Genomic DNA, 17183 nt, shown 5'->3' with positions numbered 1-17183 from the left:
CCGAAACCTTTCATGATGCCCACTAAATAATCTAAGAGTTCTCGAAATCTGTCTAACACTACAAAACCATGAAGACTCGTTTGACAGCTGTCACGTATCTTGGCTTCACCGCCACAGACCGCCGCCTGTCAACTGTCATGCTCCCGTGGCTGTTGAAGGAAATTAGAACTTGCGGCACTAACGATAAGGTTAGTTTTTCAGCATTATCGTTTTGTAATTTTCCACTTTGAGGTTAATGTTTAAAGTTATTAGTATTTTATTAATTACTGTATATGGTAATTAATCGTAATAACATAGCCAACGTGCCAATCGTATCGTAGTCATCTCTCTATCACTCTTCCCTACTAGTGCGAGAGTGACCGTTGCGTTTCGTTCGCTACAATCGCTACGGAGCGTTAACGATTGCACGTTGGCTACGCATCCAGTTCTCCATGTACAAACTAATTAGATTAGCGTGTGCGTGACTATTTCCATCTCTATCCCCCTTATCTCGAACACTGGCGAGGGTAGGGGTAGGACGCACATTAATGAGAAGCATATTCATGAGTAAAGCAGTTTAAAATCTCTTTTAGAATCATCACTCATCAGAAAACGTTAAGAAGAGAAAGAATATACAAACTTGGCTTGTTCTCTACCGTGCACGATTCATTTTGCGACTAAAAATTGTAAACTAAAAACTTGTTCTTTCAAGGTAGCGACACGAAAACAAACACTTCGTTAGTAGTTTTATGACATTGTAGAAAAAAAAAACGTTTAAGTATACGGAAGACTTGAAAAAGCGGTCGTCCACTATCCTATGAACACATTTGTGACTGTTATACAGTATGTGTCTGACCATGGGGCTTTAATTCCAGGGCTTGATTTTACTCGCTAAACTGAGCTACTTTTACTATGGGACCAACTCTAAAATCGGGGAAAATTTTTTGGCTTTTCCATTGAAAACGTCGACATCTGATCAGCCAAAATGTATGAAAAAGTAAAAAAAAAATCGGGATTTCGGGGTCGGTGTAGTTTAGCGAGTAGAATCGAGCCCTGGATTTAAAGCCCGATGGTCAGTAACATCCTGTAGTTTATAGTATATAACCGTCAATGTGGCTAATTCCGTCATAGGGACTATTCCGTCCTATTACTTGAACTATTTATAAATAAATAATAAAGAACTTGAACTTGTTTACTAGCGTTTTTCTCGAACAACGACCAAATTGATAATTTCATTTATTTTATTTAAACTTTATTGCTAAAATAAACAGTGACAAAAGGACTTAATGCTGCATGGCATTTTCTACCATTTCATCGACAAAGCGGCAATGGGGTTGGCAACTGTCAAACGTTTGCATAGATGGCCCCATCATAGCTTGCCCCTTTTTCTATGAGATTTGGCTTAAAGGGCTGGCATCCAGGGTATTAAAAAACAAAAAATTGACACAATTCTAGGGATTGACAGGGCAAGCTATGATGGCGCCATCTGCTAAAAACTTCCGCCGGCCAACCCCATTGGTTTTAGTTTCAGCAATCAAAAGCAATCAAAAGATGGTTTATTTCCTACGATTGAAAATCAAAGAAATATACGCTCGTGGACGGAATAGTCCCTATAACGGAATTAGCCAATGATCTTATTTTTTTTTATTGTAGCTCAGCATAACGATAGAAGATGGCTGCCTTAAGGCTTACAACGAGAACTTTGAGCCAGTCATCGTTCACAGGCTGGTGGATATCATCAGGTATTAGTTTATACTTACCAATTGTAATTGTAATTACTTAATTAGCCTTTATAGTTGAAGTTAGTTGGTACATAGTATACCGGGTGTGGCCTGTAACACGAGCAAATAATTAATAAAACATAGATTGTACTCCTCAAACGGTGACACTTTTGTTCAACAACTTTTAAAAATTATGAAGTATTTAGAGTCCCTATTTTTCATACAAAATAAATATTATCTTCAATGGACGCCATCGCCACGCCATATCATTGTGATTGACGTTGCTTGTCACGTCTTAAACATAACAAAATTCGCAATACATTGCGTCTTAGAATAAACTTTAAAGTGTTTTAAAATCAAACCACAAGCTATTTTTAAAAGTCGCTGAGCAAATGTTGGCCTGTATGAGGAGTACAGCCTACAGTTAAAATTTTTGCTCATATTACAGGCCACACCCGGTATATTAATTTGTGACGTCCCACGAATAAAGGTACCTCATGGCGGTTAGCGCTAACGCTATTATTAACGTCGCTCCAATATTATTGCGGCGCTATGCGACGTAAGCGCCAGCCGCCATAAGGTACCTTTTGTCGTGGAACGTCACTTTGACTCGCCCTTTGACGTAGGCCTCCTCCATAGCTTTCCATTTGTTTCTTTCTTTTGCTGTTTGCATCCATTTACCTCCTATTCTTGTTAATATCCTATACTTGATTATTAGTATTACTTTATACATACTTCAATTTGCTTAATATATAGTAGGTGCTTTAATATAGTTATTTTTTTAGTTATTACTTACTTTTTTATGTTTTCTTTGTATATTAATTAATATCTACCTATTTAAATATACAACAAAGTTGTCTGGAAAAGATAGCTTATACTTATAGCAAAAAAAAAACCGCTAGGTACTTAATAGTATTTTTTGTCATTAAAATAAGCACCGGATTTTTCCGCTCGGGTACCTTTTATTTTAGTATAAAAAAAGTCTTACCTATCTTTTACTGCACTTAAAACTTTTTGGCAGGGCGAGCCAAGTACCAGGCAGACCTGATGAGCTGTTCTACCTACTCCTCAATGAGAAGGAGGCCCTGCTGCACTGCTACCTCTTCAAAGCGAACAGTGTCCAAGAGGTAAGTCTCACCAGTCAAGTTGGTCAAGAAAATTTGTGACGTCACTTCATCAATACCTACTTAACCGATTTTTTTAAATTTTTGTTTACTCGTTGATAGTCGTTTTTATTCGTTTAATTTTCTTTCCTAATTGATTATGTGTTATAAAATGACTAATAATTCTTTTATCAAGAATATTTTGACAAAATATTAATAATACAATAAGTCGACATTTTCAAATATGTGACCAAGTGTGACAAGGAGGGGTGGAGGATGGGTGGAGGGTTCAAAAAACCTAGAAATGGTGACGTAATTAATGAATGATCCCTTATTACTTATCTCTGCATTTACCTAATGAAATGCGCCATCGTTTTCGACGTAAGTAGATTCTGTTCTGATGATATGCATAACCTAATTAGGTCAAAAGACTTGGCCTCTTTTTTGGCGACACAATTTTGTGAAAATATCCAACTATCCGGGAGCTCGTGGCAAGATTGGGCATGTGTTTTTACAGGGTAGGTATATTTTTCAAGGTATAACTTTGTCGAAACTTAGTAAAATAAAAATAACATTAATATTGCTAAATTGTGTATCTGCAAAAAATAATAATATTAAAATGTTTTTTCATATTAAATAATCTAATTAATAGGTTACAAAAATATTTATTTCGGATCCAACTGTCTAATTATGACCTTACCTATACCTACCTTTTTATATATCTAGAGTAAGACCAAGAAAAGTTTGCAGCTTTTTTAATAGCCCACGCAGTGCAAGTGTTATTTATACGTCATAATTTCATAGAAGTTTGACGTTTAAAATAACACTTGCATTGCGTGGGCTATCAAACTATCTTCAGACTTTTTTGGTCTAACTTTATATCTCATATAATTACGAACAAAATTGGAAAATAAAGTATGTTTTGTACACCTATAATATGTTATTTTTTAATTAATTTTGTATACATAGTTACATTTTGTTATGCATTCGAGTTGTTTGTAGATGATCTATCACCGCGTGCGTCACGCCATAATAATATGTTTGATAGATCACCGATTTTATCATAGACCACAGATTAGATGAAACAGCGCTTTCTCTGTAGCAATCTGTAGTGAGAATAGTGAGATGTAGAGTAGAGATGCAACGGATAGTTGTTTGGCCGGATACCGGATATTCGGCCTGACCATCGGCCGAATATCTGGTATCCGGCCGCCGAATATTCGGCTGACGGAACTATACCTACATTTCGGTTTTTCAGGTGCGTATTCTGCAGGTTTGACCTGTTTCCTAGTAAACGTTCGCGCGGACTCATTTCTAGGTTCGAAATGAGTGTGCGTGCAAGTCAGTGGAATGATTAAATTGTTTTAAAATAATGAACAAGTACGAATATGACCGTATCTGATTCTTAAATCCAAATAATCCAATCCGTTTACTCCGAAATCAAGCAATGTTACTATCGGGTATCCGGCCGGATAGTGAAATAATGATATCGGATAGTAACCGGATATCCGGTGCATCTCTAATGTAGAGTCTGTTTGGAAAGAGAAGAGTATTGGTATCCATACATTCTACGACTCTTCTCTTTCCACACAAACTCTATTAAGGATGACTCGAGCGAAACCGGACCGGAGCCGTACCGGAGCTTCGTTTTCTATGGAAAGCACCACGTGATCACCGATCAGCTGTCATAGAAAATTACATGTCGGACGCCTGGGCCCGGGCACGGCCTGGTCTAGCGTGAGTCATCCTTTAGGTACACTACGCTACGCGTTCTCTGTGGCATAATCTATCGTGAAGTAATAATATGAAGTTAGGTACCGTAAACTCGGGTTACTTTGACCCAATTGAGGGTAACTTTGACCCACCTGAAAACCTCATTTAAAAGGGTCTAATAAAAAACATAAAAACGTCAAAGGTTAGCCAGAACCAACCTCATGGCATATTTCTATAATTATAGTGCAATAATATAACCAGGTCCAAGTAAATCTCAAATATCTCAATGGCCCTCCAGGGCTAAAGTAACCCGACTTTACAGTAGTTACCAAATTTACCAGCACATCTAAGCCTGAACGGTGCAATTTATTTTTGTCCAGTAGTGTCAGTAACCCGCAGCGCATACCCATTGTATGCAAGTTTATTCATCACCTAATATAATGCACTTTTGAATAACTATGTTTTGAATTTGAAATTGGGTAAACACAGTCTTGGTCCTGCCAAGAAAAACTAACAATATTAAAAAAAAAACTTTGGGAATTAAATTCAACTTTATGATTTTACACATATCGAAGCTGAGAGTTACAGTGGTAAACGTACTGGTGCTCGACGCGGTCCCAGTACATGTCATCTTGAAACTTAAGTCATTGTCAATAGAGGTGACAGCAAGGTGTCATCTATTGGGCATTAGCATGTCGAGCGCTAGTACGTTTACCTTTGTACATGCAGGTATACTCCGTATACTCATTAAGTATTAAGTATATTACGGTGCAGACCGTTGAAATATACTTATGTAGAGTGATGAAGGCCAAAGGATAAAATACCTAGTTTATTCAATACAAAAATATTGAATCATTATAAATAAGGAAACTTGGCCGACACAATTATGAGTAAGCACCTGCAGTCATTGTTGTTGAAAAGTTTCACAAAAAACCGGGCAAGTGCGAGTCGGACTCGCGCACGAAGGGATCCGTACTATAAAGCAAAAAAAAACGGAATAAAATGCAAAAAGAAAACGGTCACCCATCCAAGTAGGCAAGTACTGACCACGCCCGACGTTGCTTAACTTTGGTCAAAAATCATGTTTGCTGTATGGGAGCCCCACTTAAATCTTTATTTTATTCTGTTTTTAGTATTTGTTGTTATAGCGGCAACAGAAATACATCATCTGTGAAAATTTCAACTGTCTAGCTATCACGGTTCGTGAGATACAGCCTGGTGACAGACAGACGGACGGACGGACGGACGGACGGACAGCGAAGCCTTAGTAATAGGGTCCCGTTTTACCCTTTGGGTACGGAACCCTAAAAATTTGACGTTTATCAGGCGTTTCCTCATTTTGTCGCTTGTTTAGTCGGTCGGTCGGTCGGTCTTCAAGCACAGGATTAGCTTGGTCCGGCTCTATTTGAGCGTCCGCTAGTTAGCGGGCCAGCGGGTGAGAGGGTTGAGGAAACATAGTATTAGCACCGCTAACTGGGCTATAACCGCGAAAATCGAAGTTCGCAAATTGCGGGCATTTTTCTCTGTCACTCTAATTACGCCTTCATTGGAGTAAAAGAGAAAGATCCCCGCAATTTGCGAATTTCGGTTTTGGCGATAGCCCCTCTGGCGCGGACGCGTATGACGGATTTTACCTACATATAATGACACCCCTGAGGGGCTACCGCGAATACCGAAATTCGCAAATTGCGGGGATCTTTCTCTTTTACTCCAATGAAGGCGTAATTAGAGTGACAAAGAAAAATGCCCGCAATTTGCGAACTTCGTTTTTCGCGGTTATAGCCCTGTACGTATTGCCGCTCCGCCGACGCCAGCTATCGGACGCCTTTAAACTGTACTGGCTGTTTTAGAATAAGCTATGCCAGTTAGGATGATTCACTAAGCCGTGTTTACATAGTGTGGTTAAGGAACGATATTAATTATACGAGTTTTTTACGGCTTAGACCGTAAAATATTAATTTCGAGGATGTCTGGTGTTGCGGGTGTCCATGGGCGACGATATTTGCTTACCATTGGGCGATTCGTCTGCTCATTTGCCTTCTGTATAATACGAAAAAATACATCAATAAATTTGCAGAAAGTTGCAATAAGTTGACGCTGTGAAGTGCACGGTTGAGATCTAAAATTACAACGAAAATATTTTAAACTTTTATGCGTGCATTTTTATAGTTTACAAATAGTAATAATAATATTTATTTCATGAACAAACTTATATAAATGGAATTCTTAAAAATAAAACAGAAGTCTGTTTCCTAAGTGGGTTACCTATATAGGTATATTATTTGATAGATAACGACTGTCATATAGCTAATGTGTCCCATAACCTTTCGCTGGCCGCTCGACAAAAAAAACTCCTGAAAAACCTATAAAATACGCATGAATGAAAATGTTCAAAACATACGAATGCTACCAAAATAAAATGAACTACTTAGTTACTAAATTACTGACCTATCTCAACATGATCCGTATGCACATCAACGATCAAAATAATAATTCCACGCTTATTAATAGACATTGACATTCAAAAACCTGTACTATAATTATAAATATTGATTATGTAGTGTCGATCTACAATATCATATCCTTGGCTTTAAATAGTGCTCGGTATGACTTTGATTAGTCCAAACTGACCAGCGTTACTGGTGATACATTATTTTATTTTGCTAGTAAAAAAAAACAAAAACAAAATTATAATAAATATTTCTAAAAAGTGACAGTTCATTCTTGAAAATAGTGAAATTAAGTAAAAAAAAACCTTTAGCGCTATTTCTAACGTCAGCTGCAAATTAAAAAAAAGTTTAAAAGGTTTCGTAAAATCCCTTGTTTACTTTTAGTAACCACTTATAATTGTTAAAATCTTGTTACAATTTCAACATTTTCCAAACAAAAACGAAAACAACAGTGTCTGTAAATTAATTTAATAAGTGATTAATTGACTGGGAAACAGTGCCAAGACGCCATGTTGAATTCAGTGTGTTATCCGCTAGGGCACCAGACGGCCGTGTTTCGAACGGCCTCGCAAATTTCAAATTTAGAATTCTGGCTCGGAGTCGTCCTAATACTGGCGGCTTGTGAAATGGACTTAATATATTTCCACTTATGGAACAGTTTCAGTATGTTTATTTAGTGTGATTATACGCGTTTTAAAATTACATATTTTCGAAATAAAACACACATTAGAGTTGTGCACGAAGTTGTTTTTGTTATAAAATGTGTTAGTTTTAAGAGTTTTGAGTGAGCGAATCAAATGTTTTCATTATGAATGTCGTAGTGATGGTGTAAAGGATTGATAGTACAATTTTACCGCGTAAGTATTTTCCTTCAGCGAGCATTAAATTATTTTTAATCGTCACAATATATGGAACCTTATTACGAAAATAAAGATCAACTTTTACTTATTTGAGCCGATATATCTATTAACAAATAGGTAGGTAATTTGCGTATTTTTTTTTATTTCGCGCTAAAACGCACGCACTGTTGTGTTGACGTAGAACGAAACGCGCCAAGATTTGTATTATTTTAGGTTCATAGTTTAACTGCCAAAACAATGTTTTTAAACATAATTTGTACACGTAGTATTGTTTTCAAACGAAGGTCAAAGTTATTTTCTTTTATTGCGTAAATAATAGGTGTCGTTACCAAATATAACTCTGACGTATAAACATACTTATAAAATCAATATTATAATCAATTTTACAAAGATCAACCTAGTCACAGTAAGCTCATTAAGGCTTGTGTTATGGTTACGAGTATAATGGATACTAGACGATGATATAAATAACATATAACTATATATACATACAAAACATCCATAACTCAGAAACAAAAATATTATTCTTCGTAGCTACTGTCACTACCATCACTCACTTAAGCATGACATGACAAATGCGATTTGTTATTATATTGTTCACTCACTAAGTAACTACTGCACTACACTTACTTAATATGTAGTTGCTTCCCCATCAAGTAGTGCTTAGGGAACAAATCGACGTTATCAAACTGCGCGTTGTTTTCGACGCACCATCAAAACAACGCCAGGGAAATCAAATGACATTCAGTGTATCGGATGTGTTGTAGGCTTGTAGGGTCATTGAGCTGGTTTTCGTCTAAATATAGGAGTTGCTAACTTGTTAATGTGAAAAATTATTTTAGTATACCTAAATATTACACTTAGTTCTTTAATGGTCTAGAATAAAAAAATATACGATTCCAGCCTTTTTCAAGACAAAAAAAATTATTATGGTTGTCTATAAAGTCGGATTACTGACGATAATTTTGCGTGATAACGCCATAAGAAAACATTGTCGAAAAATGGCATACTTTGGCCGTAACGTTACCATGGAGATCTGTCCACAACGTGACACCTTTTCGTACATGCTACCGGCGTTCATCGATTTATAAGACGTTATCACGTCAAAAATACAAAAATAAATTAATTAAAAATTAAAAAACACGACTGCGAAAAAGCGAACTGAAAGGACAAACATAATTTTTAGTTGTGTTAGTTACTCAACTTAATGAATGTAAATTAGAATATAAGTGTTCAGTGAAGGTTATAAACAGCAAACGCAAAAGTTTAATGCTCATTTATTAGGATCGTGACTGTACCAGTGTATTTTATTTCAATTGCAGTCGGTACATTCATTAAGTTGAGTAACTAACATAACTAAAAATTATGTTTGTCCTTTCAGTTCGCTTTTTCGCAGTCGTGTTTTTTAATTTTAAATTAATTTATTTTATTTTATACTTTTTAGATTTTTGAACCGACCATATTTTTTTTCATTTAAGGCAATTTAGTTCCTTCAGGGACCTTTCATCATGTTGATCCTCGATATTTTAGCATAAAACATGCTTAAAAAGCAAACGGTTTTAGTAAGCGTACAGCATGTCATGTACTTACGTCGAGCTATGCCTGACTCTTTTAGTATGAGGGCGCCGAAGGTGCCCGGCTTTGGAACGCGTACAGCGCACCACGTACGTCAGGCTACGCCCGATCCTTTGAGTATGAGGGCGCCGAAGGCGCCCGGCTTTGGTAAGCGTACAGCGTATCACGTACGTCGGGCTACGCCCGATGCTTTGAGTATGAGGGCGCCGAAGGCGCCCGGCTTTGGTAAGCGTACAGCGTATCACGTACGTCGGGCTACGCCCGACGCTTTGAGTATGAGAAAGTCGAAGTCACTCAGCTTTGGAAAGCGTGCAGCTCGCCACGTACGTCGGGCTGCGCCCGACACTTTTAGTATTAGGGCACCGAAGGCGCCCGGCTTTGGATCACGTACAGCGTACCACGTACGTCGGGCTACGCCCGTCGCTTTGAGCATGACGGCGTCGAAGGCGCCCGGCTTTGGTAAGCGTATAGCGTGTCTCGTACATCGGCCTACGCCCGACACTTTTAGTATGAGAAAGTCGAACTTTAGAACGCGTACACTTTTAGTATGAGGGCGCCAAAGGGGCCCAGTTTTGGAACATTTACAGCGCACCACGTACGTCGGGCTACGCCCGACGTTTTGAGTATGAGGGCGCCGAAGGCGCCCGGATTTGGTAAGCGTACAGCGTGTTACGTACGAGGCACCCGGCTTCTGAACGCGTACAGCGCACCACGTACGTCGGGCTACGCCCGACGCCTTGGGTATGAGGGCGCCGAAGGCGCCCGGAATTAGTAAGCGTATAGCGTGTCACGTACGTCGGGCTACGCTCTACACTTTTAATATGAGAAAGTCGAAGTCGCCCAGCTTTGGAACGCGTGTAGCGCGCCACGTACGTCGGGCTACGCCCGACACTTTTAGTTTGAGGGCGCCGAAGGCGCCCGGCTTTGGAAAACGTACACCGCACCACGTACGTCGGGTTACGCCCGACGCTTTGAGTATGTGGGCGCCGAAGGCACCCGGATTTGGTAAGCGTCAGCGTGTCACGTACGTCGGGCTACGCCCGACACCTTTAGTATGAGGGCGCCGTTCGGCGCCCGGCTTTGAAACGCGTCCAGCGCACCACGTACGCCGGGCTATGCCCGACGCTTTGAGTAGGTGTGAGGGCGGATTTGGTAAGCGTACAGCGTGTCACGTATTACGACACTTTTAGTATGAGAAAGTCGAAGTCGCCCAGCTTTGGAACGCGTACAGCGCACCACGTACGTCAGGCTACGCCCGATCCTTTGAGTATGAGGGCGCCGAAGGCGCCCGGCTTTGGTAAGCGAACAGCGTATCACGTACGTCGGGCTACGCCCGATGCTTTGAGTATGAGGGCGCCGAAGGCGCCCGGCTTTGGTAAGCGTACAGCGTATCACGTACGTCGGGCTACGCCCGACGCTTTGAGTATGAGAAAGTCGAAGTCACTCAGCTTTGGAACGCGTGCAGCTCGCCACGTACGTCGGGCTACGCCCGACACTTTTAGTATTAGGGCACCGAAGGCGCCCGGCTTTGGATCACGTACAGCGTACCACGTACGTCGGGCTACGCCCGTCGCTTTGAGCATGACGGCGTCGAAGGCGCCCGGCTTTGGTAAGCGTATAGCGTGTCTCGTACATCGGCCTACGCCCGACACTTTTAGTATGAGAAAGTCGAACTTTAGAACGCGTACACTTTTAGTATGAGGGCGCCAAAGGGGCCCAGTTTTGGAACATTTACAGCGCACCACGTACGTCGGGCTACGCCCGACGTTTTGAGTATGAGGGCGCCGAAGGCGCCCGGATTTGGTAAGCGTACAGCGTGTTACGTACGAGGCACCCGGCTTCTGAACGCGTACAGCGCACCACGTACGTCGGGCTACGCCCGACGCTTTGGGTATGAGGGCGCCGAAGGCGCCCGGAATTAGTAAGCGTATAGCGTGTCACGTACGTCGGGCTACGCTCTACACTTTTAATATGAGAAAGTCGAAGTCGCCCAGCTTTGGAACGCGTGTAGCGACACTTTTAGTTTGAGGGCGCCGAAGGCGCCCGGCTTTGGAAAACGTACACCGCACCACGTACGTCGGGTTACGCCCGACGCTTTGAGTATGTGGGCGCCGAAGGCACCCGGATTTGGTAAGCGTCAGCGTGTCACGTACGTCGGGCTACACCCGACACCTTTAGTATGAGGGCGCCGTTTGAAACGCGTCCAGCGCACCACGTACGCCGGGCTATGCCCGACGCTTTGAGTAGGTATGAGGGCGGATTTGGTAAGCGTACAGCGTGTCACGTATTACGACACTTTTAGTATGAGAAAGTCGAAGTCGCCCAGCATTGGAACGCGTACAGCGTGCACGTATGTCGGCCTACGCCCGACGCTAATATAATTATATTATTTTATGGTCAGCGGTCAAGCTCCTTCCTTTTATAATAAGTATCCCATTTAATAATAATATTTGGTTTTATGAGATTATCTTCTCTTAACATATTTTGTCAATTTTGAATTTCTAAAAATTAAACTTAAACCCATATGTTGCATATATATTATCAATCGGCTTTCAAAGCCCTTCATTTTGATACCCCACTCGATAGGTTTGCACGATATTTTTTTCTAAAGGTTGCGTTATATCGCGTATTAAGTCCGCCATATTGTTTTTATAATGACGTCACATAGCCTATGTCACCCGGGATAACGTAAGGATTCTAATGATGTATCATACATCTAAATCGATTAAGGCATTCAGAAGTTAAGGTGGAATAAAGAAACTCACATAAATAAATATGTATATACATACAAACATGAACGCTGAAAACAATACACTCTTTTTGTTTGGGCAGTCGTGTAAAAATATGGTGCTAGGTTGGTCATTTTCAAATAATATCTAAGCATACCGTATAAACGTACCGCATATCTAGAGCTGTAAACTTATATGTACTTGTATTTATTTAAAGAATAAAGAATAAAGGGTCTCTTATAAATGTAAACACAATTACATTTATAAGGGAAGGTTTCTATTGACAGATAAATAATTAACAATCCGATATTGTTGATTTACACGGCTTGTGAAACGTAAACAAATAAATCATAATTTTCTATGTTGTTCAATGTGGACATTGAAAATCAAAATGATTTACTAGTTACGTCATAATTGTTTTGTTGTTGTTTTCAAAATCACAGTTCCGTGACCTTTATATTAACAGACAAGTTTTTGGCGTCGTTAATGGCGTCTGAGAGTTTTTTAGTTAAAAATCGCTATACGGTTTCCAAAAATTTAATTGCAAATTTGAGACCTTTCTCTCGTAACTTCATCGATTTGAAACTTAAACCGGATTTTAAGACTATCGCTCGATAGAAAAACTCACGATCATCAGGAGGGTCATAAAAGCACCTTAAACATTTGTATTTTTTTTTGCACAAAAGCTAAATTTGCATCTATAAATGCACAATTTTACTTTCGATCAAACTCATCGATTACTCTTTTTTTGTAAGTTTTAACACAAAAACTTGAAGGCAACATATTTAGACGCAAACCGAAAGAGAGACGAAAATATAAATAATAAGCTGGTTTTATTTAAATTCGTTTGTACGTATTTACGGCATAAAACCGAGAGTATAAAGCAGAGATGCCACGAATATTCGGCAACTATTCGGTATTCGGCCTATTCGGCCACTTTGCCGAATATTCGGTTTTCGGCAAAGAATGTTGCCTACTATTCGGCCGAATACCGAATATCTGTTGCACCTATTTAAAATGAAACATTTCACAAAAAAATAATCAAATATTACGTATATTTTAATATTCAAAATGTATTCTTGGAAAGTGGTTAAATACGAAGGCACGTTTTTGAGCATTTGTTGATTCCAAAATATTTTATTTTTATCATGGGTCTGATTTGATTGACTCTAACTACGTTCATTAATTCTGTTCAACATAAAAATATATCTCAGCAAACGTTGTGCTTTATTGGCGAACAGTTTTCGTAAGAATTGTGAATCTAAATGTTCGCATATCATGCCGAATATTCGGTATTCGGCCGAGAGGGGGCCGAATATTCGGTATTCGGCCAAATTCACTATTCGGGGCATCTCTAGTATAAAGTATAATGTATATAGAAATGTAAGCTACAATCTTATGGCCTTGCAAAGTAACATACATACATGCCTATGTTTGTTCATGTTATGTCATGTCATAATAACGTAAATATTCCACGGATTTGACCTTAGAAGTCAACGGAAAATACCTTTATACATTTTGCTCACCAAAATAAAAACAAAAAATTCCCAAACGAGGGAAATAATTCGTGTATAAGCGTATTCTGGTATACTTGTAGGGAATTAATGGTGTATTAAACATGTTAAAAGCACCTAAGGGTGGGGGTGAAAAAAGTTATTTACGAAAAACTATAAAATTAAAAAGCAACCTTTAATAACACAATATGGTGTTTACGTCGATGCTCCACGGTAGTGATGTAACTAGTTAACTACCTAGGTAATTACTCAACCGGTTTTGATAAACAACTTGTCAATTAATTCGCTTTTATTGCTTGTTGATAGCAGACATTCTTAAGACTGACACGAACATAGCCGCTTCCATACATTGGAAGTTACGCTCACATTTTAAAACGAGATTTTTAAAACAATTGGACATGGAGGAGATAGTAAAAGTTATAAAAATATAATATATGTACCTATAGAGTGTGGAAAGATAAGTCGGGCCCTGGAGGGAAACTACATTAAATCCTTAAGCTGGCTCATTTTAGTTAAAGGAGACATTCCTTTATTTAAAAAAAAACCGGGCAAGTGCGAGTCGGCCTCGCGCACGAAGGGTTCCGTACCATAATGCAAAAAAAAAAACAAAAAAAAAGCAAAAAAAAAAACGGTCACCCATCCAAGTACTGACCACTCCCGACGTTGCTTAACTTTGGTCAAAAATCACGTTTGTTGTATGGGAGCCCCATTTAAATCTTTATTTTTTTATTCTGTTTTTAGTATTTGTTGTTATAGCGGCAACAGAAATACATCATCTGTGAAAATTTCAACTGTCTAGCTATCACGGTTCGTGAGATACAGCCTGGTGACAGACGGACGGACGGACGGACGGACGGACAGCGAAGTCTTAGTAATAGGGTCCCGTTTTACCCTTTGGGTACGGAACCCTAAAAAATGAACAAAACTGCATTCAAAGTTTTTCTAAAATTGGCTTGCCTCGCCCGGGACTCGTACCAACTAAAAATTCCAAAAAATAAGTCCTAAAACTAAAACCCGACTACTGCAAATCGCGCTCTAAAAAGTATGAAACAAGATAGAATTCTTATCTACAATTATCAAGCAGGAAATATTATAAATGTTACCATTTTTTTTATATAAAAATACAACGTAATATAATTTACTGATTTTTTTTATATATTTACAGAGATTCAGAGGATCACCGTGGTCGTATGCCACGATTATAAACTTAAAAGTAAAGTGGCATACGACCACGGCTATCCTCTGAATCTCTGTAAATATATAAAAAAAATCAGTAAATTATATTACGTTGTATTTTTATATAAAAAAAAACCGGGCAAGTGCGTGTCGGACTCGCGCACGAAGGGTTCCGTACCATAATGCAAAAAAAAAAACGAAAAAAAAAAGCAAAAAAAAACGGTCACCCATCCAAGTACTGACCACTCCCGACGTTGCTTAACTTTGGTCAAAAATCACGTTTGTTGTATGGGAGCCCCATTTAAATCTTTATTATATTCTGTTTTTAGTATTTGTTGTTATAGCGGCAACAGAAATACATCATCTGTGAAAATTTCAACTATCTAGCTATCACGGTTCGTGAGATACAGCCTGGTGACAGACGGACGGACGGACGGACAGCGAAGTCTTAGTAATAGGGTCCCGTTTTACCCTTTGGGTACGGAACCCTAAAAATGGTAACATTTATAATATTTCCTGCTTGATAATTGTAGATAAGAATTCTATCTTGTTTCATACTTTTTAGAGCGCGATTTGCAGTAGTCGGGTTTTAGTTTTTGAACTTATTTTTTATTTAATTAATTTTGGGGTCATAATTTCGTTACTAACTTTACGTGCGTACTTTCGTTACTAACTTTACTGCGCGGGCGACCTCAGTACAGAAATGTACGCAGAGCGCCGCCTATATCGGGCTACGCCCGACTCCTTTAGTGCCTATGAGGGCGCCGATGGCGGCCGTCTTTGGAACGCGTACGTCGGGTTACGCTCGACTCTTTTAGTATGAGGGCGCCGAAGGCGCCCGGCTTTGGAACGCGTACGTCGGGCTACGCCCGACACATTTAGTATGAGGGCGCCCAAGGCGCCCGGCTTTGGAACGCGTATGTCGGGCTAAGCCCGACTCTTTTAGTATGAGGGCGCCGAAGGCGCCCGGCTTTGGAACGCGTACGTCGGGCTACGCCCGACGCTTTTAGTATGAGGGCGCCTTGGGCGCCCGGCTTTGGAACGCGTATGTCGGGCTACGCCCGACTCTTTTAGTATGAGGGCGCCGAAGGCGCCCGGCTTTCGAACGCGTACGTCGGGCTCCGCCCGACTCTTTTAGTATAAGGGCGCCGAAGGCGCCCGGCTTTCGAACGCGTACGTCGGGCTCCGCCCGACTCTTTTAGTATGAGGGCGCCGAAGGCGCCCGGCTTTGGAACGCGTACGTCGGGCTACACCCGACACTTTTAGTATGAGGGCGCCGAAGGCGCCCGGCTTTGGAACGCGTACGTCGGGCTCCGCCCGACTCTTTTAGTATGAGGACGCCGAAGGCGCCCGGCTCTGGAACGCGTACGTCGGGCTACGCCCGACAATTTTAGTACTTCGGAACACGTACACAGTATCTTGTAAAAAAATTAACTGTTTCATACATTTTGGCTGATCAGGACTTCTATACCTGTTCACGTTATAAAATGTTGCAGGACATTAAAAAAACACCATGTATAGCGGCCAAACAAATTTCTTTTGCAAAAACCTTCTTGTATCGCCGTAGTCGAGTAACACGCGGATAGAATCCAGAGCGTTTGTAGATTCATAGTTCGAATCACCTAACCGATAAATTAATGTTTTATCTGGCGCATGCAAGCAAAGCCGGGTGCAAAAGCTAACAATATTTATATATTTGAAATGTGCTAATTGAGCTCTTTCCAATGATGTATAACACATCATCATTACTTAATTTTAGTTTTTTTGGTTCGTGACTTTATGACCTCTAGAGGGCGCAATGTTCATTTTTTTGTGATGCCATATAGCCTATAACCAGCGGACGATTAAGACGATTCGAATGACACATCGTTTGTTAAATTATAATAAGTACTTTAGAAGTTATGAGGGAACAGATGAACATACATACATACATACCCACATACATACCGGTCAAAATCATAACCCTCCTTTTGCGTTGCCGTAGTCGGGTAAAAAATAAACACTCGCAATAGTCGCAATTTTATTCTAATATTAGTCGATACAGTTAATGTTAATGATAACATTTCTCCAATAAACATTAGGTCTTACACTCGTCTGTCGTACACAATATCCATAAAATCGAATATTTAAATACTCAAGATTTTTTTAGACAAGCCAAATTGAAGGAAAAAAAGAAAAATATTTGATTGCAGTTTTGTTTCTTTTTAAAAATAAAGGAATGTCTCCTTTAATTAAAATGAGCCAACTTATGGATTTAAGGTAGTTTCCCTCCAGGGCCCGACTTATCTTTCCGCATTGTATATCTTGAGGGATCTACATATAGAGACAAGTCTCTTTTTATTAAGTCGTTATTGATGCTGACT

The 17183-nt window shown here is 39.8% G+C and overlaps 1 protein-coding gene across 1 annotated transcript in view; it reads left to right on the top strand.

Annotated features, from left to right (window-relative positions):
* Nucleotides 1-17183, top strand: part of LOC134677910 (TBC1 domain family member 1) — a 120979-nt gene continuing 103796 nt past the window's right edge. The window contains exons 1-3 of the mRNA XM_063536356.1: nucleotides 1-188; nucleotides 1633-1721; nucleotides 2722-2827. Coding sequence (XP_063392426.1) covers nucleotides 69-188; nucleotides 1633-1721; nucleotides 2722-2827 — 315 coding nt within the window. The 5' untranslated portion in view covers nucleotides 1-68. The remainder of the gene's footprint in view (nucleotides 189-1632; nucleotides 1722-2721; nucleotides 2828-17183) is intronic.

This window comes from Cydia fagiglandana, chromosome 27 (genome assembly GCF_963556715.1).
Source record: "Cydia fagiglandana chromosome 27, ilCydFagi1.1, whole genome shotgun sequence".
In the NCBI taxonomy this organism is placed as follows: Eukaryota; Metazoa; Arthropoda; class Insecta; order Lepidoptera; family Tortricidae; genus Cydia; species Cydia fagiglandana.
The sequence above is the reverse complement of the archived record's forward strand: the minus strand, read 5'-3'. Positions and strand labels throughout refer to the sequence as shown.